The sequence below is a fragment of the Rhopalosiphum padi genome, chromosome 1 (genome assembly GCF_020882245.1).
Source record: "Rhopalosiphum padi isolate XX-2018 chromosome 1, ASM2088224v1, whole genome shotgun sequence".
Classification (NCBI taxonomy): Eukaryota; Metazoa; Arthropoda; class Insecta; order Hemiptera; family Aphididae; genus Rhopalosiphum; species Rhopalosiphum padi.
The window spans coordinates 89844499-89865894 of NC_083597.1; the positions used below are offsets into that span (position 1 = coordinate 89844499).

Consider the following 21396-nt stretch of genomic DNA (forward strand, 5'->3'; position numbering starts at 1 on the left):
AACTTAAAAAAATATATTATATTCACATAGAATAAAATAAAAATACTACCAGATTGTGATTTCGAATCAATTAGAAGATGAGCAAGAATTAATATATCATTTTAATGACTATAGTTTGAGGATACAAATAATTAATTTCAAACTGTTATACCATTACATTACATATTACATAATGATTATAGTGGAATATCAAACCGTTTTAAGTATACATCGGTAGAAGGCAAGATTCTCATGACACTAAAAGCGATGATGACCATTGTCATATTTTACAATTTTTCACTTTGCCTATCAAGTAGATTGTTTTTTTTATTTCTGTTAAGGACGTATGTGTGATTAAATATAATAACAAAAGAAAAATACGGTGTGTATATAATAAAAACCGTTTTGATAAAATAGTATCACAATTAAAGTTAAAATAAAATAAAAACAAAATATTGTTAACCATAAGAAATAGCCATAACCCTTAAAGACATTATCATTATATATATATACACATGTGTTTTTCATATAATAGAGCTGTAATGATATTTGTACAATAAAAAATAAAATAAAACAACAGAATATCTATATGAATCGATTAACATAAACATAAATCCTATAAGACTTTAAATAATAATATAATAAGCTAATAAGTATCGTTAAAAATGTAAAACTTGTTTAATATAATGTATAATATGAACAATAACGCTAAAAGTATTAATATGTACGTACGAAAAGGTAGTGATAACACAATTTATTTCGAAAATAATTCATTCCTCGACGAGGTCATAATAATAATAATAATAATATTTCACCACCTAAAACTTTAAATGTGTGTGCATTATTCATCGTAAATACAACGTATACAATAATAATAATAATAATAATATAAACAGAACACGCGGTATATTACGTGTATTATAATACTACTACTACTTATAATAATAATAATAATAACAATAATACGAATTTACTCATTAAAACAATATACTCTAATATCATGCGTATCATTTGCGCGTGTGTATAACAATAATAATAAACAATAATCATAATAATAATAATAATAATAATAATAATAATAATAATAATCGTATTCGTGTCATCACGACGGTGAAACATAATATTATAAAAGAAACGGGTTCGGGACAATCGTCATTTCCGATTTTCGTCTTAATACGTTCTGAGATAATTTTTTTTTTTTTTTAATTTGGTTTAAAAATAACAACGAAAAGATTTAGGTTTTTTTTACGATCCCATCTTGAGCGTCGACCATGATATAGCCCCGAGGCATTACACACCCCGTCAATGCATATCCGCGTCATCTTCTTCTTCACCCGACTTCAGCTCATCGCGGTTGTTCTCTCCCACGTCAATCATCTCTTCGTCGTCGTCGTCGTCTCTTTCGCGGTGTTCCGTTTTCACACTCACCTCGTCCCCGTCTTCCTCCACTTTGATCGGATTCTCGGACCGTTCGCATCCGTCCAAAGGCCGTGTTTCCGCGTTACCGTTAACACCGCTCATTTCTTGTTTGACGTCTATCGGTTCTGGCAGCGGTGCGTCTTTCTGTGGCCGATGGTGGTCGTACACGTGACACTGTAAGTCGGCTTGTGTCAAGAAGCTCTGATAGCACTCGGCGCACTTGAACGACAGTTTTTCGCAGATGGACATAAGCTTGTTTTGGTACTTGTAGAAATTCATCTGAAAATATATAAACGTTTAATATTTTGATAAAATAACTAACAAGTATAAATTATATGACATCATACTATACATCGCGCCCCACCATAGCAATATAAGTTAAACTCATAACAAGACCGTTTACTTAACTTTACGGACCGCATCCAAGTAGATATATAATATTATATCGCTAGTTCACACCTCAATAGGGGCTCATTAAGTTTTAGTTCATTTTTGTTATTTATTAAGCTAAAATATATATTAGGCTAAAATATAAATTGTCATCTAAAATTAATTTCAAAAGGATAATTTACAGAAGAGAAAGTATTTTTTTTATCGAAGAACCAAAAAAATGGATATACATAAAACAAATGGCTAAAAAGTAAAGTAAATATTGTAGTTTTAATTTCTGGAATCTCATTGCGATTAATCATTAATTACTGTACTATTTATATTATTTTTTAATACCCGATACGGCAATATCGCTTTGCCCCTATGCTGCGGCATGAATACGTACACTAAAACAACGACCGCGTTCGCGGTCATTCCTGTCGCGGTCGAATATCGTCATACACGTCAGACGCGCGCAGTTCCATCGAGGACCTGTCAAGTGTCCTGCGTTATACGAAATACTCACGTTGGCCAGGACGTCTTGTCCCTGGTGCTCGAGCGTGTGCCGGTCCAGCTCGGCGGTGAAGAAGAACTTGGCCTGACACCCGGGCCTCGGGCAGTCGTACGGCGGCGTTTCGGCCGAGTGGTCGACGGTCATGTGCGCCTGGAGACCGGTGGGTGCGGTGAATATGGCCGAGCACAGGTAGCACGTGAACGCCTTGCAGCCGGCGAACGTGTGCTCGATCAGGTGCGTCTGGAGACTGTTGGCCGTGGGCAGCACGCACGGACACAGGCCGCACTCGATGCCGTCCACGGAACCGTTGAGCGTGGCCAGGTGCGTGCCCAAATGGATCGTGGCTTCCTGTTGCGACTCGAAACCGATCTGCGGGGCAAAAACGGAATGTAAGTCGTCGGTCGAAAAAAAAATAACGTCATAGTGTGCAGTATACGACGGCGACGAGTCACGCCGCGGCGGTGCACTACGTCATCGTTTGTTGATACGATCGTACTCGTATCGGGTTAGACGTGCGCGTAATGTGTCACGTCATCGTATTCAAAAATAAAACCTGTTTAATCCTTCAAACTCCACTTCGAAGCCGTACGCGCGATTACGATCCTACAGCAGTGGAAACGTAATCGTTCTCTAAAACTACCAGGGTGACGGTGACACGTAGCGGACATTAATTTTTTTTTGAGGTTTCGTATAATTTAATGTAAATTTCCACGAAAATCCCAGATGCGGTCAGGTGTGGTAAACGAAAATCTACTCAGTGCATCAGCGTATATAAATTACTCGACTCGAGTGATACTACTGATAATCGAACTACTTAAATAGTAATTTGGTCTTCTCGCGGTGTAATAGTTGACGTTGATAATATAATATTATATACCCGTTTAGTGACAGTTTTAACATATTATACGTACGGGATTCAGTGCAGAAGTGAGATTTAGATTTTATATTTTAAATTAATATTTTGAAACGATTGAAATTCCAATAAGCGCGAACCTTGCAATGACATTATTTTTACGCGTAACACACTACGAGATCGGTCCACGACGGTCAACGAAATACAACAATTTGGTATGCAAATGCGCACCGCATCGACCGCCGTCTGTGCATAGTCGTGTAGTGATGTTTTTTCAGTTTTTGAGGCGCTTTACGAACGGGACAACGTACGCGATGTGCGTGAAATGATTTCGCTCTTACCTTGCACTTGAAACAGTGAAACGGTTTCCTGTGGACGGTAGTCAGGTGGTGTTGCAGCGTGCCGAAAGCGTCGAACGCCGCACCGCAGTCGGGACATCGTTCCGCCGCACTGTTTCTGGCCGGGTTGCAGCCGGCGCACGGCGACGACGCTGACCGCTTGTACCGGTTGCAGTTTCCGCACACGGCCGGAGATTCTTTGAGCCGGGACAGGTGATAGTGCACGTGCACCTTCACTTCGATGTCTGAGACGAGCGTTTGCCTGCATATTATGCACGACGTGGGGAACGCCACTTGGCCGCCGTTCGCGTTCGCCGGATTGCAGTGCTTCAGGAGGTGTTGATGGAACTGGTCCTCGTTGTCAATAATCATTTTGCAGTGACTACACACGGTACTCGTGGCTACCTGCGAATCGGAATAAGAAGAATGAGATGAAAATAAAGAATCGATTAATCGATCGAAATAGTTTCGGAGCTGACATGTAAATCGCGCGTATAATTGCCGTGTACCTATATATTATTATTATAAATATGCATACATTATAATATAATATGGTTTTGTGATGGAAATATGCCTAATATATAGTTCACTACGCGTGTCAACTAATAAATATCAAAATATATTATATCCACTCGGGAATGACCGTCAAGTATAATATATTATATTGTATACGAAAAAATATAATATTGTTTGTATCTACTAAAATCCACAATTACGCGAAATATAGGTTACACAAATAAAGTAAACAACAGGCGGATAAAGGTCAAGGACGCAATTAGAATGTAACGGTAAAACATAAATTATGGGGGTGAGAGGGGGCGATGTACACACTCTACCTGTCTCATAACATCATAAAAAATGATATCCAATAATACGATAAAAGCATAATATAGTATTTATTATTTTACTAGTATATTTGTATAGCCTTATAATCAACTTAATTGTTTTTTTTAAACTTTTTTTTTATTCTATATACTAACGCATTATAAGAGCATTCAATTTTACCAGTGCTAATTTATTATTTTCCGGTTCTAAATACCACCATGCCGGTGACCCCTCATAATTGTTCTAATGATAAAAATATCTAATTTCACACATATAGTTTTAATATATTTTAATCAAATAATAATTATTAAGATTTGGCCTTTTCTGATATAATATTGACTTAACTATAATCACTATAAAATAAATATACATACCTTGCAATGAGTGAGTTTGTGTTCGGCTAAGCTGATCGCGGACTGATAAATTTCGTCGCAAATGTTGCACTTGTGTTTTCCGACGTTCGAGCCGTGTTGTGAATGCGTCTTCATGTGGTTCTCCAACTCTGTTCTCGATTTGCAGTTTTCGTTACAATATGCGCAATGTAAGCTCACCTGTAACGGGCGTTTGAGAACGAACGGTTAAGTTGTTTTTGTTTTTTTTTTTTTTTGTAACTTAATCGCTTAGGATTATTATCTCACCTTTGTAGAAAGATTTGTAGGTTTCACCTGGTGCATCGTTCTTTTGTGGGCAATCAAGTCCAATTCGTTTCGAAAATCATTTTTCTCGCATATATCACACGCGTTCGTGCCGTTTTCCGTCGGATGCTTACCGCCGTCCGACGTCCTGGAAATGTACGTGGGCGACGTACACATGGAATTTGGCGATTCCCTGTGGTTCCGGTTGAGGTGACTTAAAATCTGTAATCATTCACAATGTATCGTTATTAATTTTCTGCCTCCGGCCTCCAACCCAACTGCGCACGGCTCAGCGACTTACGCTCGAACTGTGATGCGTTTGTATGTGTCTGTCCAACAAAAACTCGATGTGGAACGCTTCCGAACAAAATTGGCATTGGAATTGTTTGGAGTGACTAGCTAAATGTTGTTCCATATCGGACTGCGTGTTGAACGTAGCGTGGCATACCAAACACCTAAGCATCTGAAAAGAACACAGAGAGAGAGAGAGACGAGCAACATATTAATAAATTGTTTTCTACACAATCTCGTCGTATATAATCTATCGTGTTAATATACTGTGTAAATCTCCACCCCTCTACGACGACCAGACCATTTAACTATAACATAACTCACCAAGTTCGGTTGGACCGGCGGTGGCGATCTCGCGGAGTAATGGGCGTTGCGCAGGTGATCGATGAACTCGATTTCCGTCTGGAACAGCGGCCGGGACAGTCCCGTGCAGTTGTTGCAGCGGAACATTCGGTGTTCGCTGCCGTGGTTCATGCTGAAGTGCACCTTCAGGGCCGACTTGGTCGGGAACACTTCTTTGCACAGCATGCACCGGTAAAAGTTCTGCGCGTGCGTTTCCATCAGATGTTTCTGCACGTGTTCGGACGTGGCGAACGAAGTGGAACACTCCTGGCACGAGTACTCGGCGGCGGCCATGAGAAAGTGTCCGATGACATGCTGCTGATAGTCTTCGAAGAGCGCGAACGTCAGATGGCAGTGCGGACACGGCAATTGGATCTTGTTGTTGTTGGCGTGAATGATGTTGTTGTTGTTGTTGTTGTTGTTGTGGCCGGGGACGCCGGAGATCTGCGATGACGGTCGAGCCGGGGCCGGCTGCGGTTGCTGGTGTTTGCCGTCGTAAGCGTTGTGGCGTTCCTGTTTTATGTGCCGCTGGTCGGTCGCCGACGGATCGCGGCTGGGCGACGAACGGGACTTTTTGCTGGTCGCGTGGTGCCGCTGGTCGTCGGCCGACTTGTGCTTGCCCGACGACGACGAGTGATGGTGCTTGCCACCGCCGCCACCGTGCTTGGACGACGACAGCGACAAGTCCGTGGGACCCGTCTGAACGGTTTCCTCGGGCAACAGACCGCCGCCCGACGTGGAGTGCCGCTGGTGGTGGTTGTGGTTATGGTATCCGTTCGCTCCGGTTATTACCGGCCAGTTGTACAAGGGCATCGCACCGGTTCCGCCTTTGCAGCCGTTGGTGTTATTATTGTTGTTGCTGTTGCTATTGTTGTTATTGTTGTTGGTGTTTTGTATGTTGTTGTTGAGGACGGAACTCAGATAGTGGGCGGTCGTAAAGTGTTTTTGTAACGAAGTGACGGACGGGAATTGGCTCATACACAACCGGCACGAGTACGGTGGCAGGGCAAGGGCCGGCGAGTCGGCAAAGTTGAGCCACGGGAACGCGGCCGCCGGCGGTACGGCCGAGAAGACGTCCTCTTGCGGCTTGCCGTTGACGATCGCGGCTGTGGACAAGCGAAATCCGACGGTTAGGTTGGGAACTATAATTATTTTTATATGCCTTGTCGCATACGAAGGATTTCGGTGACTTACAGTGTTTGGTCTGGAAGTGTTGTTGCAGCGCGTCCATGCTGGACACTTCTTTGGTGCAGTACATGCAAATATACTGGTTGGGCGTTTTCGGCGGCGTCGAACGTTTCGAGCTCCGGGAGTTGGACGACAGTTGCTCGCCAAGATGATGCGTCGCAGTGTGATTCTGTGTACAGACGAATGATATTACAGGGTTGTTGGACGATTTCGTTAAGTGTAGGGTTTTTTTTTAAATAAATCGTTAAGTCGAAGACGTGGTAAGGATAATATCGTGGCCAAAACATTATTGTTCGTCGCAATTGAACGCTTTTGTCGGATTTCAATAAACGTTATAATTTTTTAAAAATATACGCGTAGAAATTGTCGGCATGATGCCACATTAAAATACTTGCGGTGTACCAATGCTTATCGTATTCGAAAACAAACTTTTCCGCTGTAATATATGCACCCGATAATTGCAGAACTGACGCTCTAAACCACCTACTTCAATATTGAGAATTCGCACTTAAAGTGAACACGGTTGACTAATGCAATGTCTTAATTTAAATGTTTTGTACAATAATAGATAATACCATTGAGTATATAATATACTCAATGATAATACGTAATATGCTATTGACGTACATTTTACTGTGCAATTTGAACGGTGCAAGAATAAAATATTTTATATTTCTACAGTACTATCTAGCGGTGATCGCGTCAAACAGATAAAATACTGAAAAACGCTAAACGTAACTTTCTGATGTTTACAACTTTCATTCAAAGTGACGAGTTTTTTTAAAATTAAGAAAGAATACAATATTGATATTAATAATAAGATAAAAATATTTTTTCCTCAAATTATTGCATAGAAGATAGAACCTATTTCACGTTTCTCCGGTTACATAATTATGTTGACGCATTATCAACGTTATCGCATTATCTGGGTTACAAAAATATTAAACAATCCAATATTATTACTTCGTGAATATTATGATTACAGGATAATTATCACATTATTTTTTTCAAACAAGTTATAGCACCTTTTTCGTATGAGCTTTTATTTGCTTAATATTATTTAACGATACGGGTTCAACAATTCGATTCTAGACTATTCAATAAGTCTTAACTTTTTATGACTCCTTTGTAAACAAACAAAACGGTTATTGTTTCGATTTCGGTTAATAAGTTTTTTTGCTGTGTCCCCCTAGTTTTTTATCCGGTTATTTCACTACGTAGGTACCTAAATAAATAATCATGATCTCCGATGTAATGTGCTTATTCTATTCTTAACCAAATTTGATACGGTCTGAAAGTATTGAAAAGTACATTTAACTGGAAACCTTCGGACTGACGGGTAACCTACTACCTAACTAATATCGTTTACAATACGAGACCGTATCAATAAGAGGGTAATGGAATAAAATCTTTTCCGGGAATCGCGTACGGGTGTATAAACGAGTTTACCAACCCCGTGTGAATTCCACAATATTTATCAGTCGTGATCAGGGGCGTTGGGTGTCGGGGGTGTCGTGTGGTAAGCGCGTGGGGAAGGGCGTGGGCATACGTCTGCTATCGCGGGGCGGGTGAATAAACATTAACATTAACATTTCATCGGGTACCGACCTGAAGCTCGTCGGGTTTGCGGAATATCTGCGTGCACTGCAGACACTTGTACGAGGGGCCGGATATCTGCGGCGAGTTTGCCCGTTCCGCAGCCCGTTTGTGGTGGTTCTGCATGTGCGACGTGAGCGCGGCCGCTGTGCTGTAACCTCTGTTGCAAACCGTACACTGGAACGGTTTTTGATTGTCGTGCGTTTTCATGTGGATCTTCAAGTGATCGCTAATTTCGCATAAAAAATAACCGATTATAGTGGGCATACGACGAATCGTCATAACATCGACAATAATTATTATACTATGACGGGGTCGCGCAATATTATAATAACAGGTGTGGCCAACCAATCGAACGTGATCGACCGGTCGAGATGGATTTGAGTCGATTGCGACACCCTTTAAATTTTGATTTATTTTTTCAGAAAACAATTAAAATATTTTTTTTTTTTTTGTAAATTTGTATATCTTTGTATATCCCAGGAATATAAAAATTATATTTAGAAAAAAAGCAATAAATAACTATGAAAAACGAGATTATACACAGATATTGGAATAAAAGAAGTGTAACAAGCTCGTACATAATATATTATAATATTATATTAACAATTTTTTTTTTTTTTGGTCGATCGCAAGTCTATGAAAGTTGGCCATCACCCCTGGTATATAATATCATAAAATTATGTATTTTGGTCGACAATCCGGACCCGCAGTGTTGTTTTCTAGATATTTTACGAATCGTCTATCGAATTAGTGTTGGTGACGACTTTATAGAAGTGTGCTCGGATTTGAAAAAAAAAATAAATAAATAAAAAAAATCGTATTTCATCACACGATTGTGCGTGCGTACGTACGTCCGTGTGTGTGAGGACACACGTCTTCTCAGTTCAATGTACTTGCGGCCACACGTCCACTCGGCGGCGGTGGCTGCACACAATAGTTTGTTAGCACATACATATATATACACCGTGTATTGTATACATATATACGCGAGCGCGGAGACGCGCGAGCGCCGACGATAATATTCTTTAGCATTGTATTCGGGAGCACGTCTGCATGACATTTTTTGGGTGGGCGTGCTTATATATATACACATGTGTGCAGGTATGACGTATTATAATGTGTGTGTGTGTGTGTGTGTGTGCATTTTGTCCGTCTGTTTGACAAGTTCACGACCGTATACACGACATGTACTTATACCTCTGTGTGTGTGTGTGTGTCTCTCCCCGTGGATAATTGTCGGACGCGTGGCCATCGGTAATTACGTAGGAAAAAAAATCAAAAAAAAAAAAAAAAAATCGAAAAAATAAAGAAAATAACCTATTGAATTCGGCGAGTATATTATAAGTCAACTAGGTACCAAATATCTTTATACGACGTACGTGACTATGAATTCACAATGGAAAACCGTGCGTCGTAGTCGCCGCGTGTAATACATATAATATTATGTGTTATACATATATATATATATATATATATGCACGCGCGCGTGTATGTGTGTGTGTGTGTTGTTATGTGGTCGCCGGTCGATACGGACAAGTCTCCGATAAATATATATATATATATATACATAATATATGTCTAATAATAATATATATATGATATAGTCATTACGTTCGGAACACACATAATATATATTATACACATATATACGCACGCGCACGTCTCGCTGCTGCAGGTATAGGTATAGGTACTCACCTCCTTGAAAAAGCATGGTCACATTGAGTACACTTGTACTTCTTGTCCCCCGTGTGTAATTTCACGTGCCGGTCTCGGCTGCGCTTGTGTTTAAACAGCCTCCGGCAGAATTGACACTTGAACGGCATTGATTCTCCATGAGTCTGAAATCAAACAACGAAAAATAAAACCGTCACTATATACAACTACTACATATATATGTTTGTGTGTGTGTGTCTGTGTAATGTTATTATTGTTATCATCGTCGTTGTCGTCGTCATCGTCATAACCGTCATCGTTACGATATAAATGTAATATATACACGGCGACTGTGCGACCGTTGCACCGAACCGGACTCTCGTAACCGGGCGACCAGCTACAGCGGAATATAAGCGATCGATTATCTGTATTGGATTCGGATATTCGTTGTCGATGAGCGACTTCGGTTAGAGACATTTCATCGTCGAGACACAAAACCCAAGTAATTTGGCCGTTATACAGGTTATTATATCGTTTAGTAACGAATATACAAACTTTTAGATTGACTACATTTTTATGTGATCTAATGACTTTTAATAATGTTTCATTTAAATTGTTTCCACGCAATGAATAATATATACTAATATAATGCTAATTAATTATACAAATTTTTCACGCGTTCAGCACTTTTATAGGGAACCATATAAAGAAACCCAAAACTCTCCGTCAGTGGCAAATCAAATATTTTTCTGATTTTTTTTTCACAATGTTCCGTGAACGGTAACCAAGTTGCATCGCTTTTAATGTGATTTATAGTGACATGTATATGTAGACTTTTTAATTATAATTACATAAATAAAAATAGTAAATAGTAAAAATATGTTTATAAACACTAATCACTGTAACTAAGCCGGTAAAACAATACGTAATTAATTGTGTATATAAATCGTATAGTTACTATCACACTGATATCTGCAAGTAATATTAGACGAAAACTTCGAGACTGAATCGACAGAAATATTTCGGACGGTGAACTATTACTGCGACACTGTGTTAAACGGACGGCCGACGCCATAATTTTTATCGTCGTAATGTGTTGTGTATACATCACTAATTGTGTATACAGGGTTACAGTCTATATCAGTGGCGTATTTATGGGGTAGGGGGTACAAAGGCGCCTCTCCTCCCACCATTGTCCATCCGTATGTATGATTTGATCAAAATATCAAGTACTACTATACAGGTAGCTGTTTAGTCTATACTCCTCTGTTTATAAACATAGAATATATAATATCGTGTTACTATCGAACACGACGTATTATGTATAGGTGCCTACTGATGATGTTAAACAAAGTGTACATTTTTAAACGGTGATTATACCTGAATGTACAATATTATGTACATGTTTGGTTGTTTTTTTTTTTTTTTGTGCCCCCTTCCCATTGTCTGTTTCGTACGTCCCTGGCCCGTAGGTATACAGCATAATCTGGACGTTTCATTGTACGCGGTCAGAACACTGCTATAGGACGGCTCACGTATAATATACAGGCATGATACACGACGATAATAATATAATATATACATAACGCGTGTAATTGGCGAGTATAGCGGATTGTATATTGTGTATATAGTGTTATTGTCGTGCGTTTTGTACGGACACGTTTTTAAAATTCAAACTGCGATTTCGTTGAAGTTTACGCGCAAAAGTTTTTCTCTCTTCGTCGGCGTCCGGCACCGATGACCTTACGACGTCCGCGGTGTGTGCGAATTTTACTGATGTTATGGACGCAGTTTTGAGATTTGGATCGCGGACGCCGCCAACGATAACTCCAATATTATTATTATGCGCACTGTACGTTCGACGCGTTTGAAGTACAAAAATCGAGCGTAATGGGTACCGCAAAAACGTGTTCTCTTTATGTGATTTTTTTTTTTTACATAATAATATTTACATTATACATTTGGGTGAGATTTTATAATGCGATCGGACAAATATGATTATTGGCATACTTGAAATAGTATGCAGCGTGCGAGATTTACAAAATGCATTCTTCTTATATCGTTTTAATGACTTATAGTAACCAAAATACGGTTATGGATTAAAAATTAAAAATGTTATATTAAAGTCTTTAGGAATTTTTATCGAATTCCACATAGAATGCTTCTATTGATATATTTAAAGTCCACGTGGAATATTTCCTTTTGAAAACGTGTTAACGATTTTAACATTGTGTTTTACATAAAATACAATAATTTTTGGTTTTTTTTTTCATTTTTTCATTTTCTATTTACCCGTTTGAATTGTACTTTAGCCACTTTAGAGCATTCGTAGGTATAGGTATACCATCGAGGAAATCCTAAAAAATAAAATTTTTAGAGTACCATTAATAATTGACGATAAATGACAATCCGTCTGTGCATGGTGTCACACAAAATGACAAAACTCGAGCACTATTCCAACTCGAAATGACGCTTCTCGGAAAAATAAAAGTAAAAAACCAACGACACACTGCTCGCTTGGCAGAGGATCTGAAGGAGAACAAAACAGGTGAAATAGTGATGACTGATGACGACGTGACGATTGGGTTTTTATTTTAGGATTAATCGATAATATTATTGTTATTCTACGCGCGCGCCGGATTTGGGTCGCGCGGTGAAAAGCGCGGTGACGATAGCACCTGTTGTTGTCGACGCCGCCGCAGCTGCAGGTGCAACGCGGTCCACGACGTCGCACGTCGACAGCTATAGCGTATAGTATATATTATACTTACCAAAACATAAATAACAATATATATATATATATATATGTATATATAGTTACCTATTATTATTATTATTATTATTTCGTTTTTTTTATTTTTTTACTACGACGTCGACGATGGCGGTGACCGCCTGCACCGCCGCGGATTCTGGGCACGCGCCCATCCGGCGAACCGCGTCCGGCGAGGGGGGAAAACGACTTTAAACTCGATTACACACGCACACTTACAGAATCACACGCGCGCACTTTGTACAAGACATCGCAACCGCGTTTCGAGGTCCACCACCACCGCCACCACCACCTGTCGGCAGATGGGTATCTACAATTGTTATTAGCGGAGCCGAAGGTGTCTTTGACGGCGTCGGCGTCGTGTTTTATTTCGGTTCCGTATCTGCTGCCACGGTTCTTATATGCATACACATTTTGTACGATTATGATATTATAATGTAACGCGTCGTATATGTGACGGCCGTAATATAAAATATCGTATACATTACTATGTATCTAATATCAAATATGTCGTGGTATACATCATACGTGCGTAGGCGCTTATTTTCCCGACCGTGTGACCCAAACGGTTTTTACGTGTTTTATATCGTACACGTAGGTATATATATATATTACGAATTTTATTATTTTATTTCTTCATCTGTAGCCGACTTTTGTGATCGTACCTGTTAGTCTTCGCGCGCGCGAGTGATGAAAAAAAAGAACGTGACGTCTTTCGGGAACCAACCGTCATCCGCGGTCTATACACGACGGACCTTAAAACTTCGCACGTTTAAAAAAAAAAAAACCATCACTCGCAGAACGCGTTTACGGGACCGTTTCATTTGGTATCCCACTCGGCCCCCACCCCCAGAGAGGAGGTTTGTCGGAAAAAAAAACCAAGTGACAAAGACGTCTTTCGCCTTAATACTTAATACTTGACATTAGTCGTTTGTTTTTGTTATCACTGCGAGATAGCTGAAACCACTGTGCTCACACCACGTGCTGCACGTGCAGCAGAGCACTGTGTACATATTATAATATATGTATAAATAATGTGTTGTATGATACGTCTGCGATTAAAAATTTAAAGTGAAAATAGTCGTGATTTATCATTTTTACAACATATTATATATAATATTATCCTCCATAATATGTATGTAGGTACAACGTACAAGGAAAATAAACGTAGAAATATTTGCAAAAGTAACTATTCGTTCAATTACTATCCAGTAATAAGACTAAATTTGAAATAACATTTGAAGTATTTCGAAACAAACTGTTTAACAAAAAAGTATATGGTTAAAAGACCTATTTTCATTCCGACGTACCAATCAATCTAATTATACCATATAGATTTTACAAACAATTTTTTATTCTATATAGTCTTGTTATTTATTTACATCCTATAAGCGACTCCTAAACAAATCAGATCTCGGTTTAAAAAATATATACATTAATAAGAATTAATATTAAACATATTTTTGTTAGTTCATCTACAATTAAGGCTTTAAAATTCACTATAAGATTCCTCGTACGTTGATATTCGGTAATTATAAAAAGAAATATATTATACAATGGACAATTAACCTAAATTTGCTTTTACTTGATTATTAGTATCAGAGTTTCTAAGCATCTAAGCGCCATCAAAAATCATAATCAAAGTTATATTTTAAATTTCACATTTCGAGCAACATTAATACCCTCGCATCCAACATGACCCAAGTGTATATTAGTTTTTTCAATTAGTTTTCTTTATATCGCTTCCCTAGAAAATATAATATAATAATACCATAATGCACGTATAGCGATACTGCATATACACCGACATAATCACCATAACCCCGAGAAACTAAAATTATTACCGAGATTTAACAGTTGACTAAGAAGTTTTACCATACAAGTTATGACTATAGCTGACTATACAGTATTAAAAGCGCACTACTCGGGAAGAACTTTAATGTATAATTATACAGTAGGTACCTATTATATATAGTCAAAGTCTCATAAACGACGACAGACTGCAGTGAATTTATCATTGTATTATCTCGTAGTTGGTCTGATGCGCTTTTACGGTTTTGTCGACGACTAAAATTTCGATAAATTTATCGCAAACGAAAAACCATTTAATAGGTATACACATAATTTTGTTCGTACATCACAGTGCGTTTATAAGTCTAAAGTGAATTGTCATATGCATACAATGACATTTGGCTTTCACAGTTTTTCGTCGGCCCGCTTTCTACGAAAAAGAGGAAAAATTAGAGCATGATAATATCAATTGAGCGATTTCTTTCACAGTTTCGCGTGTCGTTGGCGAAATATGACGATTCGACGACAGTTTTCGTGGATAGCGTTCCGCGACTCGCAATAGTATTATGTAAACGGCGTGACACTGTTAAACACACACGGCTATTAAGACTGTCACGAAAAGCAGCGACGAGTTTTTATCCGCCGACGGGAATATTATATCGCAATATACCAATATCTATATTATGCCTACACGTTTACATAACTATTTATTATACACATATTGTACACATTACAACAGGATTGAAGAAATATTAGTAGGTAAACAATTATGGAGCATTGTGGGCTCTTCGGAATTTTGTTCTTATAATGTTTATGATTTATGTTTATTCTTATTTATCGTATTTCGTATTGTACAGTGTAATCAGAAATCGGTCATCCCATAGTATAGTGGGAATGCGTGATGAATAATTATGTCTAACTATATTAATCGAATTATGTCAGTATATAAATAATAGTTATATTAAAAACTTGGCAAATAAAATTTAAAAACAATGTTATTCGGATCGTTATTGAGCTGTACGTCGCAAAACGGTATTCTCGAGTTCGCATAACTGATTACTATTTTCGGTTTGAACCATTTATTCAGCAACTGCATACGAGGTCTATAACATATATAGTTATGTAAATGTGTTTGATAAAACGCAAATATTGTCCGAGTTCGTAAGCCTAATAATATAATACTCATTCGGTGTGCCGTGTTTGTGGTGTGCCTATCAGTTTATTTATAATAAGCAATCAAACGAACACGGGCCGCGGCATCGTTTTATTACAATAAATCGGAGTGTGAAATGATTTCACTGACTAATTTTTATACGGCGGTGATGGTTATTTCTCATCGTTTTAGTTTATTTTTCGTGTTCGTGTAATATAATATATATATATATATATGATAACGAATAGCGTACAAAGACGATCTCTTGTGCGCATCTATTGTCTTCGTGTATGCATCATAATACATGCCGTATATAACACGCGTACAATATATTTTATGGTGGAACCGTCCGTGTCCTCGCGATCGCATAATAAAAATAATAGTACCTACTTAATATCTATATAGTATGATAATAATGTGTATATATACGTTTAGTGTGCGGCGGTAAACGGACGCGCAACGACAGAAATTCGTGTGAACCACTCGACTTCGCGTGTGGGGGCGGTGGCGGCCGGGGGGGACACGGACGTGATGGCATCGGGTCCGGCGCAATAATATGTCACCGCCGCGATCGTGTCGACGGGTTACTATTTTTTTTTCTCTTTTTTTTTTTCGTCCCCTTCAGTGCCCGAGCGTGTATGATAATACGTAAGCACGCGTATAAAAATAAAAGTAAGGCCCCGGGCGATAAATAAAAAATGTGTACGGGTACCTGCCTGGCTACATATATACATACGCGTGAAACCAGTTTTCGAGCCCATTTACAAACAAACAAGGACGCCGCGCGCGCTCGAGAGCACCAACCACCCAGGGGCGACGGCAGTGGCGGCGACGATGACGAGTGACGGACGTGATCCTCCGTCTCGGCGGTGGCGGTGGCGGCGTCGGCGGCAGCGCGACAGAAAGAGAGTGCGAGTGACGGAGACCGGGGAGAATACAATAATAATAATAATAATAATAATATATTATCGTTGCCATTTCCGTCCGCAGATGCTGCACATTGCTGCAACTTTGGCACCGCCGTTCTCCTCGAGCGCATTAGAAACGCATTACAGGTTTATATATATAGGTATACATAATATACGCGCAGAGCTGCATGACGTCGTTACGTGCACCGTCGTCGAACTAGACTGTTCTTATGCCATTTTTTTCTCCGGTTTTTGACATTCAATCGGTTCGAGATAATATACTGCAATTTCGTTCTTCTTATTGTCCGTCATATATTATATAGATCAATCGTGTCTGCGCAAATATTATATGTTATTGCAGTGTACGGGAGTCATAAAACGCAAACACGTTTCGTATAATATAAAAACTACACCCACGCCCACGCATTATTGAGTACATACACATAATATATATATATTTATATATGTATTATGTAATGCCAATAATCGTATTGTTTTTCCTTGAATTCCAATGCAAGACAGATATACGTTTAAGAGCGATTTGTGCAATTGTACTTTTTGTTTGTTATAAATGAAAACAAAAAATGCAGTCACGGAAGTGCTCGAGCAATGACAAAATTGTTTTTGTGTTTCATCGCATTTCTCGATCTTAGAGTTATGATAATATATAAACGATGACAATCCGAATGTGTATATAATATTGTTCTCGAATATGATATATTATATTTGACGACTGTCGTATCAGCCCGAGGACCACTCGAGATACCTACCAGGGCACCCGCATTTGACTTCCATTCTAATATCGAAAAATGAACACACATTATATTTTATACACAAGTGGCCAACCATCGTCCACCCGGGCAGTAATAACATTAATCATAATTCAGTTATCCCAAACAATTGAAAAATGACTCTTATATAATATTGATTTTAAAATATGTTGTATAACAATTATTGGTAAGCAATTTTTATTTTTCCTCATAATAGCTACTTGTATTTGTTATTTTAGTAACCATAGTTTTTATTTATTTTTTTTTAAACAGTGACCCCACTATGATAATTATAGGTATAATAAGAATAATATTATGATATTATTGTATGTTTATTGTTTAAAGATTTCATTTATTTTTACATTATTATAGTTTTATTTGTATAGCATGATTTTAACTATATGACAAACATTATTTATTTATTTAAATATTTAAGAAACTTTTTCAATAATTTTATAATACGATAAACGAATTGTCTCTTAATAACCGAAATATAATAACTTTAGTACAAATCAAGTAACAACAATTTTTAAGTGTCAGCAACTTATTGGTGGAACAAAACAATGTTGTATGTTTTAACATTTTTGCATTTACTGAAAAAAATGGATTTCTTAAATGTTCATATAATATAGAATGTAAACAAATAATAGGTAGGTATATTACAGGCACTTATTTAAAGACGAGCGTCTAAATGGAACGGTAGCTCATTAAATAAATTACGTCAAAAGAATTTAATATTATTTTTTTCTGTTAAACGGGTTAAGTCACTTCCCAAAGCCAGTATACCTAATCTAACTTATCAAAAAACACGGTGTCAATTTTAGTAGTTGCATGATGTATAAAAGATGAGTTGTATTTTAAAATTAAATAGTCGACGACGAGCCAGTCGATGTCAAAACACTTATCTGCATTTATATCCCGATATCTGACATTCATTATTCAACCTTAGAAATGTTTTTTTTCTCTTGATCGATCAATAATATTTTTATTACCCTACCGTATTTTATCCATCGGTGGCTATAATAATATTATCGAATATGGCGTTAACATTTTAAATTCAATGCAATTATAATAAATTATAGGTTTCAGTTATGTTGCGAATTTCAGCTTTGGTTTTATTAAAATTCTAAACGAAACTTTGTTTAGATTTAATGACTTTGTATATGGATTACGAATAAGTAAAAATTTGAATATGATTTAATATTAAACACGATCTAAATTTATCGTAATGATTTCGATATTTTTCAAAACACGTATAATAGGTAAATATTTTAAATATTATATAGTGCACGAATAAATTCATCCGAAACGCAATAAAGATTTTAAATGTAAATCGCTTGTAATTCACTACATCATCAACGTTTTTTTTTCATCTCGCGTGGTCCCTGCGTGGTCTTGAGAAATCTTTAATCTCTACTGTAATATGCATAACTACACACACACACACACACATACACAACGAAACACAATTTTTTTTTAATACATAATATACGTGTAAGTAAATCGGTCGAGTATTTTTTTTTTCGTGTGTGTACGCGCATGCCGCAGTTGTAGCTATAGTAATTTATATAATACGTATATAATATTAATACAAATGATAACGTGTGAACCGACGGTGACAGAAAAAAAAAACAGAAATCTACTCCTAACCGCTGCGCCACTAGGGGATCCCAATGGTGATCGCGCAGCAGATGCTGCACAGACGGCAGTAAACATAATAATAATAATGTAGGCGATTTTTCGAAGCACATGCAACTATCGTCGTACGGAGGTCGGTCGTCCGACGTATACGACACACGCACACTTGGTGTTTTAGGTCACACGCAAAGCCGCGTGTTGAACGCGAATAATAATAATAATAAATACACACATGATGAAAACAATAATATTAATATAATACGACACGGTTAGGTGTGCGCGTGTGTGTATGTGTATGCCTTCATGATACTCTATATATAATGTTATAGGTACCGCGGACATCTTCGGGCGAGTTGAGCGCCTTCACACCTTATCGGACGAGGCCGGGGCCGATTTCAGGCCTCGGTCAGCTATATATATATTGCCTGTTTGCCTTCTTCTTCGTCTTCTCGTCGTATTTATTATAGTAATATTATACGATATAATAATATATACATATATACCTACATAACTCGTAATATGCGCGCCATTTTATGTTCGAAACGCGAATAGTTTATGATGTTAGTTAACTTTATTAAGTTGTGTACAACTCATTACCTACTTAGTATACTTATGTTACCCACAATGATATCGTTGTCAATGTTACACCTATTGAATAATAACTATATTATATTATTGCGCTTCACGTGTAGGCAAAGCCCATTCTATAATAATATATTATTAGTTATTGTTTTAATAACACACACACATATATAATATATATATACATGACACAAAGTGCTTAGTGATCATCCCCTCCCTCTATGCTGCTAATACGATGGCCGACGAAACGCTACTACATACTAACATTATGCGAACATTAGGCGTAAGAAATTATGTTTTAATTATAATAATAGTATCCGGTGATAATAAAAAATATATTGGTATCAAATCAAATAAATAAGTTTTTCGTAAATCGGGTAAATTATAAATAAAAAAAAATATCGACCTAAATTAAAATCGCAACCATAAATGTATTTATTGGTTTTAAAATGATTATCGTTTTTATTTTTATACATATATGAATCTTTATTGTTATCACGTTTTAGTGGTTTTTCAACTATAGTCTTCATTTTTATGATTGGTTTTGGTATAGGTACCAAATTGAATCTTACCATAGAAACTCAAAACATTCCACTTTTAATTCAAATTAGAATTAAAATGTTTTATTCATAATGCAATTTTTAAAATATATTAAGACTAATATTAATCTATTATTTATAAATTTAAATTTAAAACGTTCAAAAATTTGTATTTGTTTTTTTTTATTATTATTAACAAATATTGATAATCTTTTGTCTTGATCTAAAATTTACAAAGCCAGAAAATGTAATACAAGACACAATTTAAAATAACCATTTTTTCCAAATAATTTTAGTTATTTCGTTCTAATTCTAAAAATAATAATTGTAGACTTGAAACTTGTTGCCATTATTATATTTTTTTGCACAATGAAATATTTTGACTAATTTTAAACTATTTATGCAAACATTTAAACGACATTCTACGTACGTTAAGCATATTGTTTATATTGGTTTTTAATTGTTATTGTTATAATATATTATATAATTTATATAAAACAGTGGTTCTCAGCCTTTTTTGATTCATATTACCTTTATCCGCTAGAATTAAACACTGCGTCACCCTAACATCAAAATAATAAGCAATCTTGAGTGCATATTTTAGAATTATTCTTTCAATAAAAAAAAAAAAAAACAGTATTCAGAAAAATAATAACTATACACTTTATTTGAGTTACTGGGCTTAATAAACGTTGACACTTTTAACTTTAAATTGGCAGATAGAAAAAAAAATAAGAGTAATAACAATTATTTGTACACATTTAATAGGGAATTTGATCCTGGTGGAGATTTCGTGTCACTCCTAAGCTGGGTCCATGTCACTTTTGGGTGACATGTCAGCCCGGTTGAGAACCACTGTAATATATGATGATTTTGTAAAAAAAAAAAATAGTGCACGTTTAACATTTCAACTACGGTATTACTTGTAGAAAAATGAACATTAGTAATAAAATTATAAAAATATAATATTATAAAAACCCTTAAGAAAAAGTAATCGAAGCTGACGCCTATGGTGTGCTTTTACTCAGAATTGGTCACACATATATTTTATCTGCACTAATAATGCTGTGACCTACTCAACAACAATGTACACTCAATATTTACTATGTCGAAGATCGAGTTTCCTGGTTTTTTTCACGTGATATCTTAAGCTAAATTATTCATTCAAAAAAATACTATTATTCGTCGAAATGACATTTTTTTGTATTTATATTAATCATTAAACGCTGTTTTAAATTAT

The 21396-nt window shown here is 36.9% G+C and overlaps 1 protein-coding gene across 5 annotated transcripts in view; it reads right to left on the reverse strand.

Annotated features, from left to right (window-relative positions):
• Positions 1 to 351: 351 nt before the first annotated feature.
• The window catches only part of LOC132924246 (zinc finger protein 521), a 116426-nt gene continuing 95381 nt past the window's right edge, over positions 352 to 21396 (reverse strand). For all 5 annotated transcript variants that reach the window (XM_060988449.1, XM_060988441.1, XM_060988456.1 and 2 more), the window contains 10 exons: positions 10048 to 10190; positions 8362 to 8578; positions 6760 to 6922; positions 5548 to 6671; positions 5234 to 5395; positions 4936 to 5154; positions 4672 to 4848; positions 3476 to 3877; positions 2294 to 2650; positions 352 to 1677 (listed from right to left, as the gene is read on the reverse strand). In XM_060988449.1, the coding sequence (XP_060844432.1) occupies positions 1282 to 1677; positions 2294 to 2650; positions 3476 to 3877; positions 4672 to 4848; positions 4936 to 5154; positions 5234 to 5395; positions 5548 to 6671; positions 6760 to 6922; positions 8362 to 8578; positions 10048 to 10190 (3360 nt within the window). In that variant the 3' untranslated portion in view covers positions 352 to 1281. The remainder of the gene's footprint in view (positions 1678 to 2293; positions 2651 to 3475; positions 3878 to 4671; positions 4849 to 4935; positions 5155 to 5233; positions 5396 to 5547; positions 6672 to 6759; positions 6923 to 8361; positions 8579 to 10047; positions 10191 to 21396) is intronic.